The sequence below is a fragment of the Rhinatrema bivittatum genome, chromosome 6 (assembly GCF_901001135.1).
Source record: "Rhinatrema bivittatum chromosome 6, aRhiBiv1.1, whole genome shotgun sequence".
Classification (NCBI taxonomy): Eukaryota; Metazoa; Chordata; class Amphibia; order Gymnophiona; family Rhinatrematidae; genus Rhinatrema; species Rhinatrema bivittatum.
The window spans coordinates 116168958-116188546 of NC_042620.1; the positions used below are offsets into that span (position 1 = coordinate 116168958).

Below are 19589 nucleotides of genomic sequence, written 5' to 3' on the forward strand. Positions count from 1 at the left end.
AATCCTTCTGCTCAGAATCTTACTAGGTTTTATACAGCTCAAAGCACCTTAAGAACATGCCATACTGGGTCAGACCAAGGGTCCATCAAGCCCAGCATCCTGTTTCCAACAGTGGCCAATCCAGGCCATAAGAACCTGGCAAGTACCCAAAAACTAAGTCTATTCCATGTTACTAATGCTAGTAATAACAGTGGCTATTTTCTAAGTCAACTTAATTAATAGCAGGTAATGGACTTCTCCTCCAAGAACTTATCCAATCCTTTTTTAAACACAGCTATACTAACTGCACTAATCACATCCTCTGGCAACAAATTCCAGAATTTAATTGTGTGTTGAATGAAAAAGAACTTTCTTCGATTAGTTTTAAATGTGCCATATGCTAACTTTATGGAGTGCCCCCTAGTCTTTCTATTATCTGAAAGAGTAAATAACCAATTTACATCTACCCATTCTAGACCTCTCATGATTTTAAACACTTCTATCATATCCCCCCTTAGCCATCTCTTCTCCAAGCTGAAAAGTCCTAACCTCTTTAGTCTTTCCTCATAGGGGAGCTGTTCCATTCCCCTTATCATTTTGGCCACCCTTCTCCGTTGCAATTATATCTTTTTTGAGATGTGGCGACCAGAATTGTACACAGTATTCAAGGTGCGGTCTCACCATGGAGCGATACAGAGGCATTATGACATTTTCCGTTTTATTCACCATTCCCTTTCTAATAATTCCCAACATTCTGTTTGCTTTTTTGACTGCTGCAGCACACTGAACCGACGATTTCAATGTGTTATCCACTATGACACCTAGATCTCTTTCTTGGGTGGTAGCGCCTAATATGGAACCTAACATTGTGTAACTATAGCATGGGTTATTTTTCCCTATATGTATCACCTTGTACTTATCCACATTAAATTTCATCTGCCATTTCGATGCCCAATTTTCCAGTCTCACAAGGTCTTCCTGCAATTTATCATAATCTGCTTGTGACTTAACTACTCTGAACAATTTTGTATCATCTGCAAATTTGATTTAAATGAACTTATTCACCAGAAAACAAAAAAATGTTTACTTTATTACAAGTACAAACATTTTCAGTATGGCAACAAGGCAGGGAAACTTCTGGCTAATCTCACAGAAACTGGGAAGGTAAGACTCACATATTAGCTTTACAAGACAACATAGGTCAGGTAAAACACTCTTCCTAATCACCAATATCAGGACTTATATAGTTCTGAGCCTTGCGAGATATCTTCCATTAGGGCTTTCCTAGCTAAGATGGCTTTGCCTCATGTGTCGAAGGAGGATCTTCAACTTTTGAATGCCCGATTACACTCCCAGAATTGTTATTAGCAATTAAGTCCTCTGCTCTTTGTAAACCTGGACCAGATGGCCTGCCTATTGAATTTTATAAGATCTTGTCTGACAATGTCTGTTTGCCTCTAAGTAAGCTTTTCGACACTTTTTCTCACTCCCCACTTCCGCATTGGAGTGCTAATAAAGCTACTATAATTGTTCTCCCAAAGCCGAGGTGGGATCCCACTCTACTTAGTTCATATCGGCCTATCTCACTTTAGATTATGGTAGATCGTTTGTCATCTTTTTTGCCCAAGTTAATATTGCCTGAGCAGGTGGGGTTTGTCAAGGGCAGACAGGCTGTGATGAATGTTAGGTGAGTAATGGATTCTTTGGATTTCTCTCTTAGAAAACATTTAAATTCCTTATTAATTAACTTCAATGCGGAAAAAGCATTTGAAAGGATGAATTGGCTGTTCCTTTTTGAGGCACTTCGAGCATATGAATTCCATGGCCAGTTTCTCTCCTTTCTCATTACACTCTACTCTAGGCTGCCATCCTGGTTAATGGGGAGTTCTCTAGAGATTTCACGTTATCTAGAGGGACACCTCAAGTGTGTCCCTTGTCAACGCTGCTTTTTGTATTATCTCTGGATTCTCTCCTATGGATTCTAAACTCTGTGGACATCCATGGCATAGATATTGGGAATGCTACTTTTAAATTGACGGCCTTTGCAGATGATTTACTGAAACATATTACTGACCCTGTCCAATCTTCACAAGCAGCAATACAAGAAATTGCAGAATATGGTCTCCTTGCGGGATTCAAGCTAAATCTTGATAAATCTGAAGCGATGGCAATTGGTTCTTGGAATATTAATGTTTGGGGCGGGGGGGGGGGGGTAATTTCCCTCTTAAATGGGCTGGGAATCAAATAAAATATTTGGGCATTTGGCTTCCCAGAGATTTCTCCACTCTATTCTATCAATATCTCCAAATTGCAAAAGCGCATTGAGAACTCATTGCTTGAATGGCAATACTTGCCTCTGTCCTTGATGGGTCGCATTTATTTACTTAAAATGATCATTCTCCCCTGCTGATTATATGTTTTGGGGGTCTTGCCTGTTTCCCTTTCTGGATCCACTCTGGCTGTATGGTTCATTTAGTTGTTTTCTGGGGGGGGGGTGGGAACCAAGACTGGCTTTGAAGATCCTAATGAAGCCTCCTCAGAAAGGGGGTTTTGGGTTGCCTGACTTCAAGCTGTACAATCACCACCTAGGCCTTCTTAGTGTTAGACGGTTTATAAATGCAATAAATGTAAATGAAATGTATATATTAACCTCAGGTACATAAGGGACTGGCTCTTGAATATCAATTTTTACTTAGACACTGCCTTGGAGACTAGGTTGATTGCTCCTATTTCTCTCTGGTTTATAGTCCAGGCCAACAATTCTCTTGTCTCTCATTATGTCCAGTCTGCAGTTTTTGTCGCTCCCTCCGTAAGACGTGGTGATGGCTTCTGTCTCGCTCGCTCTTACGCTCCTGCTTATCACCTTTTTTGACAATTCGGGGGAATGCGGTTTTTATCCGGGCCTGGGTCCTTCTTTTCTAGCACGGGCCTTGAAGGGGTTAATATTCTTTGCTGAGTTGTTTAAAGCAGATGGGTCTCTTTTGTCCTTCCGTGACTTGTGTACCAGATTTAACTTATCATTATGCATAACCCCTCAATGTTATGGACTTTCACAACCCAAACTGGCAATTTCTTTTAGACTGGTTTGGTGTGGAGGAACCTAGTAGACATTCAATTTCCTTTTTTTATAATGATTTGGTAAACAGATTTAACACTTTGTCTTAGGGCATTTCATGGGCTAAATGGCAGCAGGAAATGCAGATCCAATTTCCTTTTGTTGCAAGTTTCTCTGCTATCCACACCATTACATGCAATATTCAAATGAGAGAAACTCAATATAAAATTTTGTACAGACTGTATTTTTCACAACATAAAGCTCGTCTAGCTAAATTCATAGATTGTGATATGTATTTAAAATGTAATCAGGAAATTGCTCATTTGGGCCACTTTTTGAGGGGCTGTGTGTGTGTGTTCAGATCTTTTAGATGAAGGTCTTCCACAATGCTGGCTACATACTGAACCTTCACATCCCTCTATCTCCTCAGACGGCACTATTTGGTATCTTTTCTGCATCATTTTTGGGGACTATAAAACAAAAAATATGGATTAATAAAGTTTTCATTCTAGCAGCCAAGGCCATCCTTTGTGTCTGGAAGCAATCAAAGGAGCCCTCCATGGCCCAATGGCACAACAGTATCCATATTCTATTGATCATGGAAATGCTCTCGTGCAAGTACTCTTTTTCTTTTCAAGGAAAGACATGGATATTAGATGTCTGGATGCCCTATATAATGTCTCTACCACACATGGATGCCCTATATAATGTCTCTACCACACAGAACTCGAAGTCAGATTTTGAATGCTTTTGATCATTAAATCAGGTTTTGTTTTGTGATTCGTTAGTTCATATGTTGTTAATAATGAAAAACTTCATGAACATGTAGTATGTTTCAGAGCATAATATGTACCATGTGTTTTATACTTGTATCGTTTGCATTGAGAATTCTTAAGAACATAAGAAATTTCCATACTGGGTCAGATTAAGGGTCCATTATGCCCAGCATCCTGTTTCCAACAGTGGCCAATCCAGGCTACAAGTACCTGGCAAGTACCCAAAAACTAAGTATATCCCACGCTACTGATGCTGGTAATAGCAGTGGCTATTTTCTAAGTCAACTTGATTATTAGCAGGTAATGGACTTCTTCTCCAAGAACTTGTCCAAACCTTTTTTAAACCCAGCTACACTAACTACACTAACCACATCCCCTGGCAACAAATTCCAGAGTTTAATTGTATGTTGAGTGAAAAAGAATTTTCTCAGATTAGTTTTAAATGTGCTACATGCTAACTTCATGGAGTGCCCCCTAGTCCTCCTATTATCTGAAAGAGTAAATAACTGATTCACATTTACCCGATCTAGACCTCATGATTTTAAAGATCTATATCATATCCCCCCTCAGCCGTCTCTTCTCCAAGCTGAACAGCCCTAACCTCTTTAGTCTTTCCTCATAGGGGAGCAGTTCCATCACCTTTATAATTTTGGTCACCCTTCTTTGTACTTTCTCCATTGCAACTATATCTTTCTTGAGATGTGGCGACCAGAATTGTACACAGTACTCAAGGTGCGGTCTCACCATGGAACGATACAGAGGCATTATGATATCCTCCATTTTATCCACCATTCCCTTCCTAAAAAATTCTAACATTCTGTTTGCTTTTTGGACTGCTACAGCACACTGAGCCAAAAATTTCAAAGTATTATCCACTACGTCGCCTAGATCTCTTTCCTCGGTGGTAGCTCCTAATATGGAACCTAACATCGTGTAACTACAGCATGGGTTATTTTTCCCTATATGCATCACCTTGCACTTATCCACATTAAATTTCATCTGACATTTGGATGTCTAATTTTCCATTCTCACAAGGTCCTCCTGCAATTTATCACAATCCGCTTGTGATTTTACTAATCTGAATTATTTTGTATCATCTGCAAATTTGATTACCTCACTAATCGTATTCCTTTCCAGATTATTTATAAATATATTGAAAAGCTCAGGTCCTAGTACAGATCCTTGAGGCACTCCACTGTATACCCTTTTCCATTGAGAAAATTGTCCATTTAATCCTACTCTCTGTTTCCTGTCTTTTAACCAGTTTGTAATCCACGAAAGGACATCGCCACCTATCCATGACTTTTTACTTTTTTTAGAAGCTTCTCATGAGGAACTTCTGAAAATCCAAATACATTGTATCCACCAGTTCACCTATATCTACATGTATATTAACTCCTTCAAAAAATTGAAGCAGATTTGTGAGGCAAGACTTGCCTTGGGTAAAGCCATGCTGACTTTGTTCTATTAAACCATGTCTTTCTTTATGTTCTGTGATTTTGATTTTTAGAATACTTTCCACTATTTTTCTCGGATCTGAAGTCAAGCTAACTGGTCTGTAGTTTCCTGAATCGCCCCTGGAGCCATTTTTAAATATTGTGGTTACATTAGCCACCCTCCAGTCTTCAGGTACAATGGATTTCAACATAAAACAACCAGAAAGTGTGAGATTCGATGTGAATGCTTGCAGTACTTTGTGGAAGATTTGCAAAGCTCTGTGGAAAATCTAGAAACCACTGTCAGTTTCTCCATGTTCCACAATTCACAAGGAATTGATACCATTGATGTTTTTAGTGCAGATTTTGCAAGTCATTAGAAAACGTATTTCAAAAATGAAAATTTTACCCTTTGCACACTTGTAGTTTCAGTCAATGGTGGATATAAATTGAGACCTAGAACCATATAGCTTTTATAGATGACCTTCAGGTACCTTTTTTTCCCCTTAAGCTTTTATCTTCACTTATCCTGTTCTGTCCCTTCAGTTCCTGCCTGCTGATGGTCTTAAATATCACTGAATTCTCAGCCAGCAAATATCACTATGGGAATAGGTCTGCCACACAGGTCCAGTGCTACCAAATGTGCAAATCATGCAATTACACAGGGTGGCACAACCGGGAGGGGGGGGCGTAAGCTGCAATGGAAGGGGGCCCAGCAAAGGGAGCAGCGAGAGGCCTATGTAGTTGCTGGTAGACCCCATCCCACCAGCAATGGAAGAATACAGAGGCACGTGTGGCTGCTGGTGGATCCCATCCCACCGGTGGCGGAAGAATGGAAAGGCCAGTGTGGTCACCGAAGGTAGAAGAAGGAAATGGGAACTTGTTCTGTGGTTCCTTCTTGTGTGCAGGCCAGCCCCACGGTACACAACACTCATGGTGCTAGCACTTCCTGTATACTCAGCAATGAGCATACAGGAAGTGCTAGTACCACGAGTGTTGAGTACTGCGGGCTGGCCTGCACATGAGGAGGAGCCTCAGGAAGGACTCTTACAGCTTTGCAACGAATCCTGCTTTCCTCCAAGAAATTAAGCACTGGGTGGCAGCAACAGCAGTAAGAAATAACTGTAGACCCTGCCTGCATAGAGGTTGTGTGTGCATGTGTATGTGAATGGGGAGCCTGCTTGGGAGGGACATGTATGTGTGTGAGTGAATGGGAACCTGTATGGGGGGGGATGGGTGTGGTTGTGTAAATGGGAACCTGCTTGAGGCAGATGGGGGGGGGTGTGAATGGGAACCTGTCTGCAGGGTTGGGATGGGGGTATGTGTGTGTGTGTGAATGGGAGCCTGCTTAGGATGAGTGGTTATGAATAGGAACCTGCCTGGAAATGGTGGGTAGATTGGCCGTGAATGAGAGCCTGCTTGGGATGGATGGATGGGTAGGTTAATTGGTTGGTTGTGAATGGAAGCCTGCCTGAGGTGGGATGGTTGATGAGTGTGAAAGGGAGCCTGTCTGTGATGGGGGGGGGGGGGGGGTGAAAATATATTGCCACTTCCACTAATCCTCGACAAGCTCAAGGTGAATGGAAATCAAATGTTTTCAAGTATGGGAAGCAGAGTATTTTTCCCTTCTTTTTTTTTCATTATTGGGAATTTGAAGTGTCTGCTATTTTGAAATATTTTATTGCTGTTTGGAAATTTTTAAAACTTTTTATATGAGTTCTTAATTATTGGATGTTATTATATTTGTCATTTTTTGGCATATACTTTTTATTAGTATGGTTTATTATGATTGATTTATATTGCTTGATTTTAATGTTTGATTTATGAGGATTGGTGATGTTTCTGTTTTTCCATTGCTTCATAATATAAAGTGTCTAGCTTGGAGTTTCCAGTTCAGTTTCTGACTACTCATTTCTATTTACATTTCTTATGGTCTCTTTATTCTGTATTTGGTGAAGGTCTGTCTGTGTTCTGCATCTGTGAGGTGAGGTATTCTGCTAGCATGTATAGTTTCTATGTAGGCATTTAGAGCAGACTGATTTGTTCTGTTTTCTTAATAAGAGGTGTTTTAGGGCCTTGTGTAATATTTGCCTTTTCATAGATAGGTTTGTTCCTGTTTGAGTGCTTGCAGTTAGTACTGTTTTGGAATGGGATTTTTACTATATTGTTGTCATTCCGTTTACTGAAGGCTGTCCAAGGGCCAAACCCACACTTAAGATGCATTACAATAGGCTTAGTAATATATGGGTTCCAAGTGTCTTTTTTTGCAGGGTTTTCTGGTTGGCATCACAGCAGTGCATGTTTTTCTGTACAACAAACTGGTGCTGGCTACAGGGTCCAGTTGGCATCAATTTTATGTAGCAGTAGGTGGGGAAGGAGCACCTGTGGATCATTCCTTCACAATTTAGACATTTTGGACCTGCGGATGTGATAAAATAGTTTTGGAGGAGTGTGTTAATTTTCATAGTTTTGATTGCTGGAGGGAGCAGAGCTTTCACTGACGGCAAAAGGGGGCTTGGGACAGAGTGTGCAACTATCAGTTTCTATTGTGTGTTGGTTATTGGGGAAAACAACAAACAGAACCACAGGGCAGCAAAAATGCTAGCACTGGCTCTGCTGCCACACCACAACCCCTGCATCGCTGTAGAGAAACACTGCAGAGCTCCTAACCAGCAGAGCAGCCTGGGTTAAGAAGGAAATCTGGATTTCTTTGAGATAACATATAGCACCTCAGCTGAGCCATTTCTACATTTCTGTTTTAAAGAGGGCATATTAGTTAAGTATTCTGTACACCACCAACACTGAACACCCATTAAGAAAAATATCATTCCTTATGTAAATCTTTCTCTCAAATGTACTTTTTATTCATGAGGGTCACAAATTTAATTAGACAGCTAATAAGAGTTAAGCCGAAGGTAGATAATCTATTTTTTGGACTTGGTAGTTTTCTCTTGCTTCTTGGATTCAATAGGAAACTGCCTTCGTTGGGGCTAGTGTGCCATGAACCTTCCTTCACGACTACCTGGGATTTCCCTCTCCCCCCCCCCTCCCCCACCATTTTTAACTTTCCCCCTTTCAGTCTAGCTCAGTCATCACAGAAACAGCAATCTTTGCCCAGAGGCCCAGGGCCGGCGTAAGAGTATTTGGAACCCTAGGCGAACCTTCAGTCATGCACCATTCTCCCCAGAGGCAGCTTCAGCACAGAACGTCCCTCTTACTGGCAGCAGTGGCTCCAGCACACAGTTCCCTTCTTTGGAGGTATTGGCTCTGGCACTGCACTCTGCTGGGCCTTGTGCTGGTGGAATTTTACCATCCCCATAATTTTGGCGCTCTAGGTGACTGCCTAGTTTTCCTAATGGAAGCTCCTTTCCTTCTGGGCACAGACCCTCTGCTTTTTCTGGAACCTGGTACATCCTAAGTCAGGTCACTAGATGTCACCGTTGTGACAAAGCTGAGATTCCCTTGTTCCACTGGAGCTGTGAAAGCTGACTCTACAGCACAGTCTGTCCTAACAGGTTTGAGGAACAGAAGCCAGGCCTGGGAATCAAAATCAGGTCTTCTGCATGGCAACAGACAGGAAGACAAGAATTTGTATAATCTGTATGATATACAGTACTTTAATCAGATTTTTACACTGGGATGTGTGTAGAATTAAGCCCCTTAGGTGAATACTCTCTAGGTCTTATTAAAAAATGACTTTTCCCCTATGTTGTGTCTATGGAAAAATCTTACAAACCCTATGCAGGCCCAGATATAAATATAAGCAACTGCCTCTGGCGCCAAATTTTGATACGCACTGGAGCATTGCTGCTGCTGCTATGCCTCTATCCAGGCCTGCCTCACAGTCACTTACCTAAAGTGGTAGTGTCCCCATCCCACGGTGGCAGCTGCTCATTGCACGCTCAAGGCCCTACAAGGAAGCCCGTGTGGGAGGAGACCAGGGCTGCTGTAAGGACTTTAGTGCAAGGGGCAGCTGCGGGATCCGCGCTGAACTTATTTGTTCAAGTTGCTGCCGCAATGGGATGAGGACACTTCAACTTTAGATTAGAAGCTGGGAGAGGGTAGGCTGGGAGTGGACAACCCACCCTGCATCTCAGGGTAGGGAAGGATGCCTGCCGCCGTACCAGCAACCCCAGTCTCCCATGCTGTCTATAGGTTATCAGAAATGTAAATTCAGCCCTGGCACTGTGTATTTATTAGTTAATATAAACTTGTAGCCAAAATGTTGACAACTGATTTCTTTAATACTTACTCTCTTCCATAATATTTTGGTCTATTCTCTACCTATAAAAGAGAACAAAAATGTAAATATTATTCAGCCATCCAAATGAAAACCACATATGCATTAAAAATACAATACCAATCAACTAGATGCACTATCAATTATATACAGAGGGATATTTATTTATTTTATTTATTTAGCATTTTTCTATACCGACTTTCCAATAACAAAATTATTGATCAATTCGGTTTACATTTTAAACAATAACAACAATGACAAGTAAATGTCTTACAATGAACAGGTCGAATTAACTTGGATTAAGATATTTGGGGGTAATAACATAATTAACATGAGCGGTGCCTAATATAGGCTAGAGGCTGGGTTTTAATGATAGACTGCCAAAGATAATAGTCTGCCAAAGATAATAGACTGCCAAAGATCATGTGATTTCTAGAGAAGATCTGTATAGTTCTCTAGCGTGTTACCACTGAGGGGATATTGGCAGGGATATTTCGCAGGTTGATGTTATGGGAAAGCTTGGTTGAATAACCAGGTCTTGAGTCTTTTTTTAAATGTAGTGGAGCATTGCAGTGATCTGAGCTCTGATGGGAGAGAGTTCCAGAGTTTAATTCCACAAAATATCACCTCTTTTTTAATATTTTTAAATTTTTTGTTATATATGTTTGTCTTATTGATCACACACTCAGACATTGACAGCTCCAATAGTTACACATTGTGTACAGTATCGGCACACTTTCACGCAAATAAAATGGACTATCCTCAATCAGCTTAAATTATCAATACATGGCGGTAGTCGCATTGATATGTTGAATCGAAGAGAAGCCTACTGGATTTTTACGCTTCAAACTCAGTTACCTAGCGGACTCAATGAGGAACTCGACTGGGGTGTGCTTCTCTAAAGGCATGAGATGACGTTGTATCAACATGGACTAGGATTGGTGATTCTTGGAACTAAGGGGATTATATATAAGCAGTCAGCAATATGGATAACAGACAGAACATGGCGACTTTGAAGACACGAAATAGAACTCTGTGAAGCGCTGAACAATTCCGAAGGATCTCACGATCTGAAACAAGGCCTTGTTGGGAATCATTGACATTCAGATAAGTAGGGAAGATTTTTTCATTCAGTTCAGTTGGTGTTAACATTTCAAAAATCAAGGAGCATTGGCGTTTGCATAGCGATTAATGGTTCTTGTGACAGACAATTTCTGTAGTCGCAAAATTCATGCATAGATATGGATGAATAATCGACTAGATTTTTAAAGAGTTTTTTCACACAAAAGATAAAATTTTTTTTTTAATAAAAATAAGAAAGGTGTACACATGCTATATCACAGATACAAAAATACTAGGCAGGAGGAGGTTGGTTAATGATTATATTGAATACACTACTGGATGTAGTGATATAGAAAATTGCATGAAACCTTCCTTCTCTTTCCTTAAAAAATTTGTGTTTGTTATTTGACTGTTTGTTATTTGAATGTTTCTCAAAAATAGTGTAAAAAGTAAATATACATCCATGTGGGTGATCAATAAGACAAACATATATAACAAAAAAATTAAAAAATATTAAAAAAGAGGTGATATTTTGTGGAATTGAGTCTTAAAAATACTATATAAAAAAGATAGAGGGTACTATTTTCAGTTTCCCTACTGTTCAATTTGCTCTACACAGTGGAAAGACTGACAAGAGTATAAGTCAGTTCTGGAATGACGTTCTGAAAATGGTGTTTGTATTGGTGAATTGAAAGAAAGAATAACTTAAAGAATAATTTCGAGAACTCGAATGAAATATGCAGTGATTATAAATGTCTGGGAATCATACTGGTGTAATACGTGATTGTTATAAGGGAATGAGAATGAAATAATTTCAGTTGAAGTGAAATCCCTAAGGAAGCCCTTAGTGTAAGGGTGAAACAGAGATATCTTTGTTGGACCAGTACAAGCAAGTTACACTCGGAGAATGAATACGATGAAATAACAGAGGAATTTATACAAAAATCTTCAAAAAAAAATAGGAATTTAGTGAAGCATGATTAGAAAGTTACATCGGGATAAGGAAGATATAGAGAGAAGAACCTTTTGAAAATATTGAAAATATTGTTTAAATAAAATGTATTAATTCTATCAAAAAATTACAGTGGAATATTACATGTTTTTAATAGAGTGAATTGAGTATGTTTGAGATAGATTTTAATTGTTTAGATAGGATTTGGGACCTTTTGATAAAAAATGTTTGATATAATAAATGTATGTGAAAATGTATATTGAATAGTGGTGTTTCTCTTAAAAATACTATAAACATTTTTGTGCATGTACATAATGAATACTGATTCATCTCTGTTATTCAATTTTTATTCAATTTTTACATTTATGTGACAAATATTTAAAAAGTTGAACATTAATATCATGGTGATTACGTTTCTTGTCAGCATTACTCAATAAAAGATAAGGCACAGTCACCTGTACCCCAAAGTATAATAAAAAAATAAAGAAAAGAAAATTATATAAACTGCAGAAAAAATAACATAATAAACATCTCCCTCTGAGGGTCTGAATAAATTCACATCTTCTATATATCTCTTGTCAGGATAATATCTTTCAAAACATCTATAAATCCTTAAATCCTTAAACTAATAGCCCCACTGGCTTCTTCGAACACAGGAACTCCTTCACTCTTCTCTCCTAGCCTAGACCAGAATCCACAACTAAATTCTTTCGAACCCACCACCTCACTCGAAATAGAATTCATGCTCAAAAAGATGAAACCATCCACCCACCCCATTGACGCTATCCCCTCTAAATTATTGCTCACCATTCCAGAAATCATCTCCAAACCTCTAGCAGAGATTATAAGCTGCTAACTAAAGGATCTGTACCAGACACACTGAAACTATCCACCCTTAAGCCACTTCTCAAGAAACCCAACTTGAACCCAATAGACCCGGCAAATTTTCGCTCCATTGCGAACCTGCCATTTGTAGCCAAACTCATGGAGAAAGTAGTGAACAGACAACTATCAGAATACATTGAGGAAAATAAGATTCTTGCTCCAGCACAATATGGTTTCCGTAAGTCCCTCAACACGGAATCCCTCCTCATTTCGCTGACGGATAGAATCTACACAGGCCTTGAAAAAAAGACACCTTATTTGCTGGCTCTTCTCGACTTATCCGCAGCCTTTGACACGGTGAAGCACTCCATCCTCATCAAACGTCTAGCAGACATTGGCATATCAGGAACAGCCCTAGACTGGTTCAAGTCTTTTCTCGACAATAGAATATTCAAGGTTAGAGTAAATAATATAGATTCGCACCCAGTCAAAGCCACTCTTGGAGTCCCTCAAGGATCCTCTTTATCCCCAACTTTATTTAACATCTATCTTCTACCCCTCTGCCAACTCCTCACAAACCTAAAGGTCATGTATTACATCTACGCTGATGACGTCCAAATCCTGATACCAATCTCGGAATCAATAGCTAAAACACTCAACTTTTGGAACAACTGCCTACAATCCATAAACTCACTCCTCACCAGCATTAATCTAGTACTTAACACCTCAAAAACTGAACTACTGCTCATCACCCTGGATGAAAACCCTCCTTCAGCTCAACTGACCTCGACCCCACATGTAAGAGACCTAGGAGTAACATTAGACAACCGCCTGAACTTAAAAGAATTCGTCAATACAACAAAAGAATGTTTTCACAAATTACATATATTAAAAAACTTGAAACCTCTCCTCCATTTCCAAGACTTCGGTACAGTCCTCCAATCTATCCTTTTTTCAAAAATCGACTACTGCAACTCCATTCTAATCAGCCTTCCAAGAGTCACGACAAAGCCATTACAAATGCTACAGAACTCCGCAGCCAGGATCCTAACCAATACCGGCAGAGGTGAACACATCACTCCTATACTTAAGAGCCTACACTGGCTCCCCATTAAGTTCAGAGTTATATACAAAGTGCTAACTATAATACACAAAACCATCCACTCACAAAATACTCTCGAACTAAATTGCCCTCTTAGATCACAATCAGCCTCCAGACCCATTAGAACAATGTATCTAGGCACCCTTTATGTACCCCCTGCTAAGTCGTCTATGAAGAAACGTGCCTTCTCAATAGCTGGCCCTATTCACTGGAACAATCTGCCCTCGGACCTGCGCTTAGAACCATGCCTGCGGACATTCAAGAAGAAACTGAAGACCTGGCTCTTTACAGAAGCCTTCACTTAAACTCCCATGCTACCAATAAAGCACCACACGACCTATACTGCACCTTACATATGAATGTTCTTACTTGGATTACACGCCATGTTCTATGTATACCCTAGGCATTATGGTTTACCGTTTCAATTTTTTAATGTTATAATGCGTATTTCCCTATGTTTTATGTATTCCTTTGTTACGGGCACGTCCGCCACGCCGCTGATGGGTCGAGGGTCTGGGCGCCCTCGGGTACAGATCATAGGCGCGAGGAGCACGGCCGTCTCTAAAGCAGGTGGTGTGAGCCCTTGGGCCACAGCGAGAGCCAGGGAGGAGCCCCAGCCACACCGTGGGAGGTGAGCCGGTGCTGGCATGGTGAGCCAGGCGTGTACTGAAGCAGGTGATTAGGAGCGGAGTCTGACCCTCAGCCCGACCTGCACGCCCATGACAACCAGCAACGCAATGTTGGTTGATGAACGGTCCTCCGACTGTTCCAAGCCCTTTCGGACCTGCCGCTGGGTAACGGCAAAGGGCGGCAGGCCGGACAGAGAACGAGGGCAGACAGAGTCCATAGTACACGGAAGACATCTTAGACGAAGGCTAGTGCAGACATCGAGGCAAGGACTGGCGCAGAGACATCAGAGACAAGGACTGGTGCAAAGACATCAGAGGCAAGGACTGGTGCAGAGACATCAGAGGCAGGAACGAGGTAAGATGCATACAGGAGACTCAAGGGCGAGGTACGAGACTGGCAACATGGAGCGCCCTACATAGCCCACCCGCGGGGCTGGTCACGGACCACTACAGAGGTTGCCTTCAGTAATAGGGTAAGGCTTTCTCACAGATATAGGAACGAGGTGCATGGCTTGCATCATGAAGCGCCCTACACAGCCCACCCATAGGGCTGGTCACGGACCACGACATGGCTTGCCGTGAGGCACCAGGACATCTTGAAGATACAGGAATGAGGTGCTAGCATTCAGGAACAGGGTAAGGCTTTCTCACAGACTCAGGAACGAGGTGCATGGCTTGCATCACGAAGCGCCCTACACAGCCCGCCCACGGGGCTGGTCACGGACCACGACATGGCTTGCCGCAAGGCACCAGGACATCTTGAAGATACAGGAACAGGGTAGAAGCAAATAGCTGCACTCCTGGCAATCTATAGCAGGGTTTGCTGCACACCGGCAGCCTGAAGCAGGGTCCGCTGCACACCGGCAGCCTGAAGCAGGGTTCAGTGGGAAAATCAGGCACTGGATCAAGCATAGGATCAGGAACAGACATCAGGTAACACATCAAGGCAGACATCCGGACAGAGACAGGACAAGGAGCCATCAAAGCAAGGCAGACCACGGAGGACCTGGATCGGGAGAGGTTACAGGCAACTGTAGAACCCAATCCAAAGGCCAATTGCAAGTGAAATGAGAGTCCTTTTATACTGCAGGATGTAGGCAACTCCCTGGGAGGAGTTTGCCAGGACCGCCCCTTGCTGGCCCTATAACTGGGGTAGAGAGCTGCGGGCCAGCCCCTAGGGAGAAGGGCGTTGCCAAACAGGAAGTCCAAACACAGCCATGCAAGCCACAGGCAGGCCTCAGGAACAGCTAGGCCTCCCAGGCCCTGGAGCAAGTCCTGGATGGTGCACAGGCGAGGCCCTGGCTACGGAGCGGCCTCCGGAGGAAGGTAAGATACCTCCTGTAGCGCAGCAACAGGGGGGATCGTAACATTCCTTATTTATTAATGTACACTGTTGACTGTTAATTGTTCTATGTACACCATGTATATGGTATTTCTAATGCTGGTTATCTGTAAACCGAAGCAATATGTACTAGTACATGATCTTCGGTATATAAAAGTCCTTAAATAAATAAATAAATACATCTACAAGGTTTCTTTTTAGTTTATCAATGTCACATTGTGCAATCTTTTTTGGAAAAATGGTTTATAAATCTAGTTGGATGCGATGTAAGGTAGATTTTAAAAGGCTTGAGTGTGGCAAAACCGGGAGATACACGTATGACTCAGGCGCGTAAGTACCGTGTGGATTATACAAGGCCTGCAGCCACATGCATATCTCCTGGTACACAGATAAAAAAGGTTTGTCGGAAAAAGGGTGGAACATGGGCGGTGTTTGGGTGGGGCATGAGGGCTGGGACTGCACCCATGAAGTCACTTACGTGCACTAGCATGCGCCGGGATGCCCCAACCACATAACCTGCTTCTGCCATGGACAGCGTGTAAGTAGTTTAAAAAAATAAGGGTAGTCAGCAGGGTTTTAGGGGTCGGGGCTAGTAGGGTAAAAGAGAGGCAAGTTAGGTAGGGGGTTCAGGAAGTCCGCTCCTTTACTGGGGTGAACTGGGAGAGAACTGGGAAATAGGCCTATTGCGTCGCCACACATACCTACTAAAATTCCACCACTTACGCACTTGAGACGTTATTCGTGAGCACATGCACATGTCGATATAAAATCGTGCGCGCATGTATGCGCAGGTAGCTAATTTTATAATATACATGCATTATAAAATTGGCACATCCATGTGCATGCACCAAACGCGCGCACATTTGTCAGTTTGAAAGTTACCATCCCCGTGCTTGCCAGCATGTGTAATAAACAGGGTATGTGAGTATGCTGAAGTAAGTTTTAAGAATTTTCTTGTGTTTTTAAAGAGTTGTTAAATGGTTGCTAATATATTTTATTTATATATAATCTATTTATGTGGTGTGCTAATTGAACTATTTTATATGTAATTTATTGGATATGTTTGATTATCGTGCATTGTTTATAATATGCTTTGAGTGTTATTTGCAATAAGGTGTTGCTGTTATTATTATTATTATTGGGGTAGATATTCAAAAGCCATTTAGATGGATAACTCACAAGTTAAACTCACAAAAACAAAATTGGTCAGGTGATTTTCTCCTGGTCGCCATGTTTGTTTGCAGTAACATATAAAAGGGGCAGCGTTGCAAATAGCATTTTAAGACCAACCTTACTGGAGTGAAGATATGGAACTGGTCCTGGACGAATAACAAAACAATATAAGAATGTGAGCAAGTGGATTCGTTTTTTTCCCCCTGAGGCAGATAGAAGTTCAAAACATGATATGGTGTTGGGGGTTGGATTGGACATTTGATAAGATAAGTGCAGGAATACTTTGCTGCTTATTTGAAAAGGAATTTTGTTCTGTGAATCTGCGGGACTGTTTTCGGTGATTTCTAAAGATTTTTGAAAAAATACAAAATAACATAAAAAATTATAGATAGGATTAAATAAAGAAAAGTGGACTTCCCTCCTGAATTGGCTCTTTTATAAAATTGAAGAGCTTAGGGTTGTTGATCCCACATAAATGTCTGCTTAAAAAGAGATTTTTACATAAAGTATGAGTTTATAGAAGATCAAGTTATATGACAAGTTGATCAATTTTGTTTTTGTGAGTTTATATGACTGTGTGGGTCTCTGGAATACTTTTGTTGTTGGGGCTTTTGTGAATTGATTAACTCACAAGTTATCCATCTAAATGAGCCTCTTATCCAGCTAAATTATAGCCGGATATGTTGTTTACCAAGCAAGATACTTGCCACAAGAACCTGGCAAGTACCCAAAAACTAAGTCTATTCCATGTTACCATTGCTAATGGCAGTGGCTATTCTCTAGGTGAACTTAATAGCAGGTAATGGACTTCTCCTCCAAGAACTTATCCAATCCTTTTTTAAACACATTCAGATACTTGAAAGGTTTTAATGATGTACAAACGTCAAACCTTTTTCATAGGAAAGAAATCAGTAGAACTAGAAGTCATGAAATGAAACTCCAGAGGGGACATCTCAGAACCAAGGTCAGAAAATATTTCTTCACGAAGAGGGTGGTGGATGCCTGGAATGCCCTCCTGGAGGAGGTGGTGAAAACCAAAACAGTGAAAGAATTCAAACCTGCATGGGTTAAATATAGTGTATCCCTAAATGCTGAAGGATGTAAAAGAAAAAAGGAGTGCATGGAGTAACTTACTGGAGTGTCGGTTACTACCCTTCAACCAATAAGCCTTGATACTGTTGATGCTACCCCATCATTGCTTGATGCAACGCCATCATTGCTCTCTGCTTCAACGTCAGGTGAAAAAGAGGAATTGGATTCATACGGTGACCAACAAAGGCCCCAACATATATGGTCTGGGGAAACAAATATGAGGGTAACTTGCTGATGTGGCAGTTACTACCCTAAACCAATAAGCCTTGATACTGCTGAAGGATTTCTAACATTGCTTTCTGCTTCAACGGCAAGGCATTTCGGGGAACTGGATTCTAACCCTGTTTTCATAGTGTGGGAAACTGATAAGCATGGGGTAACCTACAGGGTGCAGCAGATATTACCATAAGCTTACTGGGCAGACTGGATGGACCATTTGGTTCTTTTCTGCCAACATTTCTATATTTCTATTATGCATACAATGCATTACCCTGAAAACCTGCCTGCTGCAGTTATGTTTTCACAATTGTCCACTTATCTCTGGACCCCAAATTTAAAGCAAAAATGTATTGAGTTTGTTAAAAATGGTGTACAATGCTATGTTTCTACTCCCAAATGGGGACCTCGAGTGCCCCAAGGTCAATTGCCATTGCATCAGGGACCATTTCCGGAATGATGTGCAGATTTTACTGATTATGGGATAGTGATGTGCATTCTTTTATCACGAATTAGGCAATTTCAATGAAATTGCCTAATTCGTCGTGGTTTGGGGCACCCGAACCCCGAAATGGATTTTCCCCGAACTTCAGGGAAAATTCGTTTTTCGGGTTGGTGCGGGGGCGGGGAGGGGCACATTTATTTAAAAAAAAAAAAAAAAAAAAACCGGACCCTTCAATTTAACTTTATTACAACCCCTCCCCAAGACTTACTAAAAGCCCTGGTGGTCTAGCGGGGTCCCGCGAGCGGTGTCTCCCTCTCGGGCTGTCGGGCCTACCATGAATCAGTATTCAAAATGGCTCCAGTGCCCTTTACCCTTACTATGGATGGCCGGCGCCATCTTGTGCTCCTACCATGTGACAGGGGCCGTCCAATGGCACCGGTAGCCCCTGTGACATAGTAAGGGCAAAGGCTATCGGCGTCATTTTGAATACTGGCAACCGACGGCCAGAGTGCAGGATATGGCTCCAGGACACCCACTGGACCACCAGGGACTTTTGGCAAGTCTTGGGGGGGTCAGGAGTCCCCCCAAGACTTGCCACAAGATGGCGCCGGCCGTCCATTGCTCCTACCATGTGACAGGGCCGACCAATGGCACCGGTAGCCCCTGTGACATAGTAAGGGTAAAGGGTACCGGTGCCATTTTGAATACTGATTCGTGGTAGGCCCGACGGCCCGAGAGGGAGACATCGCTCGCGGGATCCCGCTGGACCACCAGTGCTTTTAGTAAGTCTTGGGGAGGGATTGGGATGGTGGAAGGGGGGGGGGGGGTTGTAATAAAGTAAAATTGAAGGGTTGGGGTGGTTTTTTTCCGATGTGTTTTTTTTCCTGACGTTTTTTTTTTCCCTGATTCGTTTTCTCTGATTCGTGCTGCCAAAAAACAACCCACGGAAAAACGACATTTTTCAACGAAGCGCCCAAACCGAAATCCGACCCAACACGGAAAAACTAAGCTCATCTCTAATATGGGAAATGCTGAATTGGGGTATCGCCATTTACTAGTACTGGTGTCCCTTTCTCTAAATGGATGGAAGCATTCCCCTGCAAAAACAAAATAGCAGAAGTCATGGTACTCATGATGCTAACTCAAATAATACCCCGTTTGGGGCTTCCTACCTGCATTTGTACAGACAATGGTTCACATTTTCGCAATGAATTACTCTCACTGTTAACTCAGGATCTCCAAATCAAGTGGTGCTTTGTTTCTGT

General features: G+C 41.7%; 1 protein-coding gene across 1 annotated transcript in view; it reads right to left on the reverse strand.

Moving 5' to 3' along the window:
• The window catches only part of CHN1 (chimerin 1), a 322397-nt gene that overhangs the window by 217607 nt on the left and 85201 nt on the right, over positions 1–19589 (reverse strand). The window contains exon 4 of the mRNA XM_029605826.1: positions 9499–9530. Coding sequence (XP_029461686.1) covers positions 9499–9530 — 32 coding nt within the window. The remainder of the gene's footprint in view (positions 1–9498; positions 9531–19589) is intronic.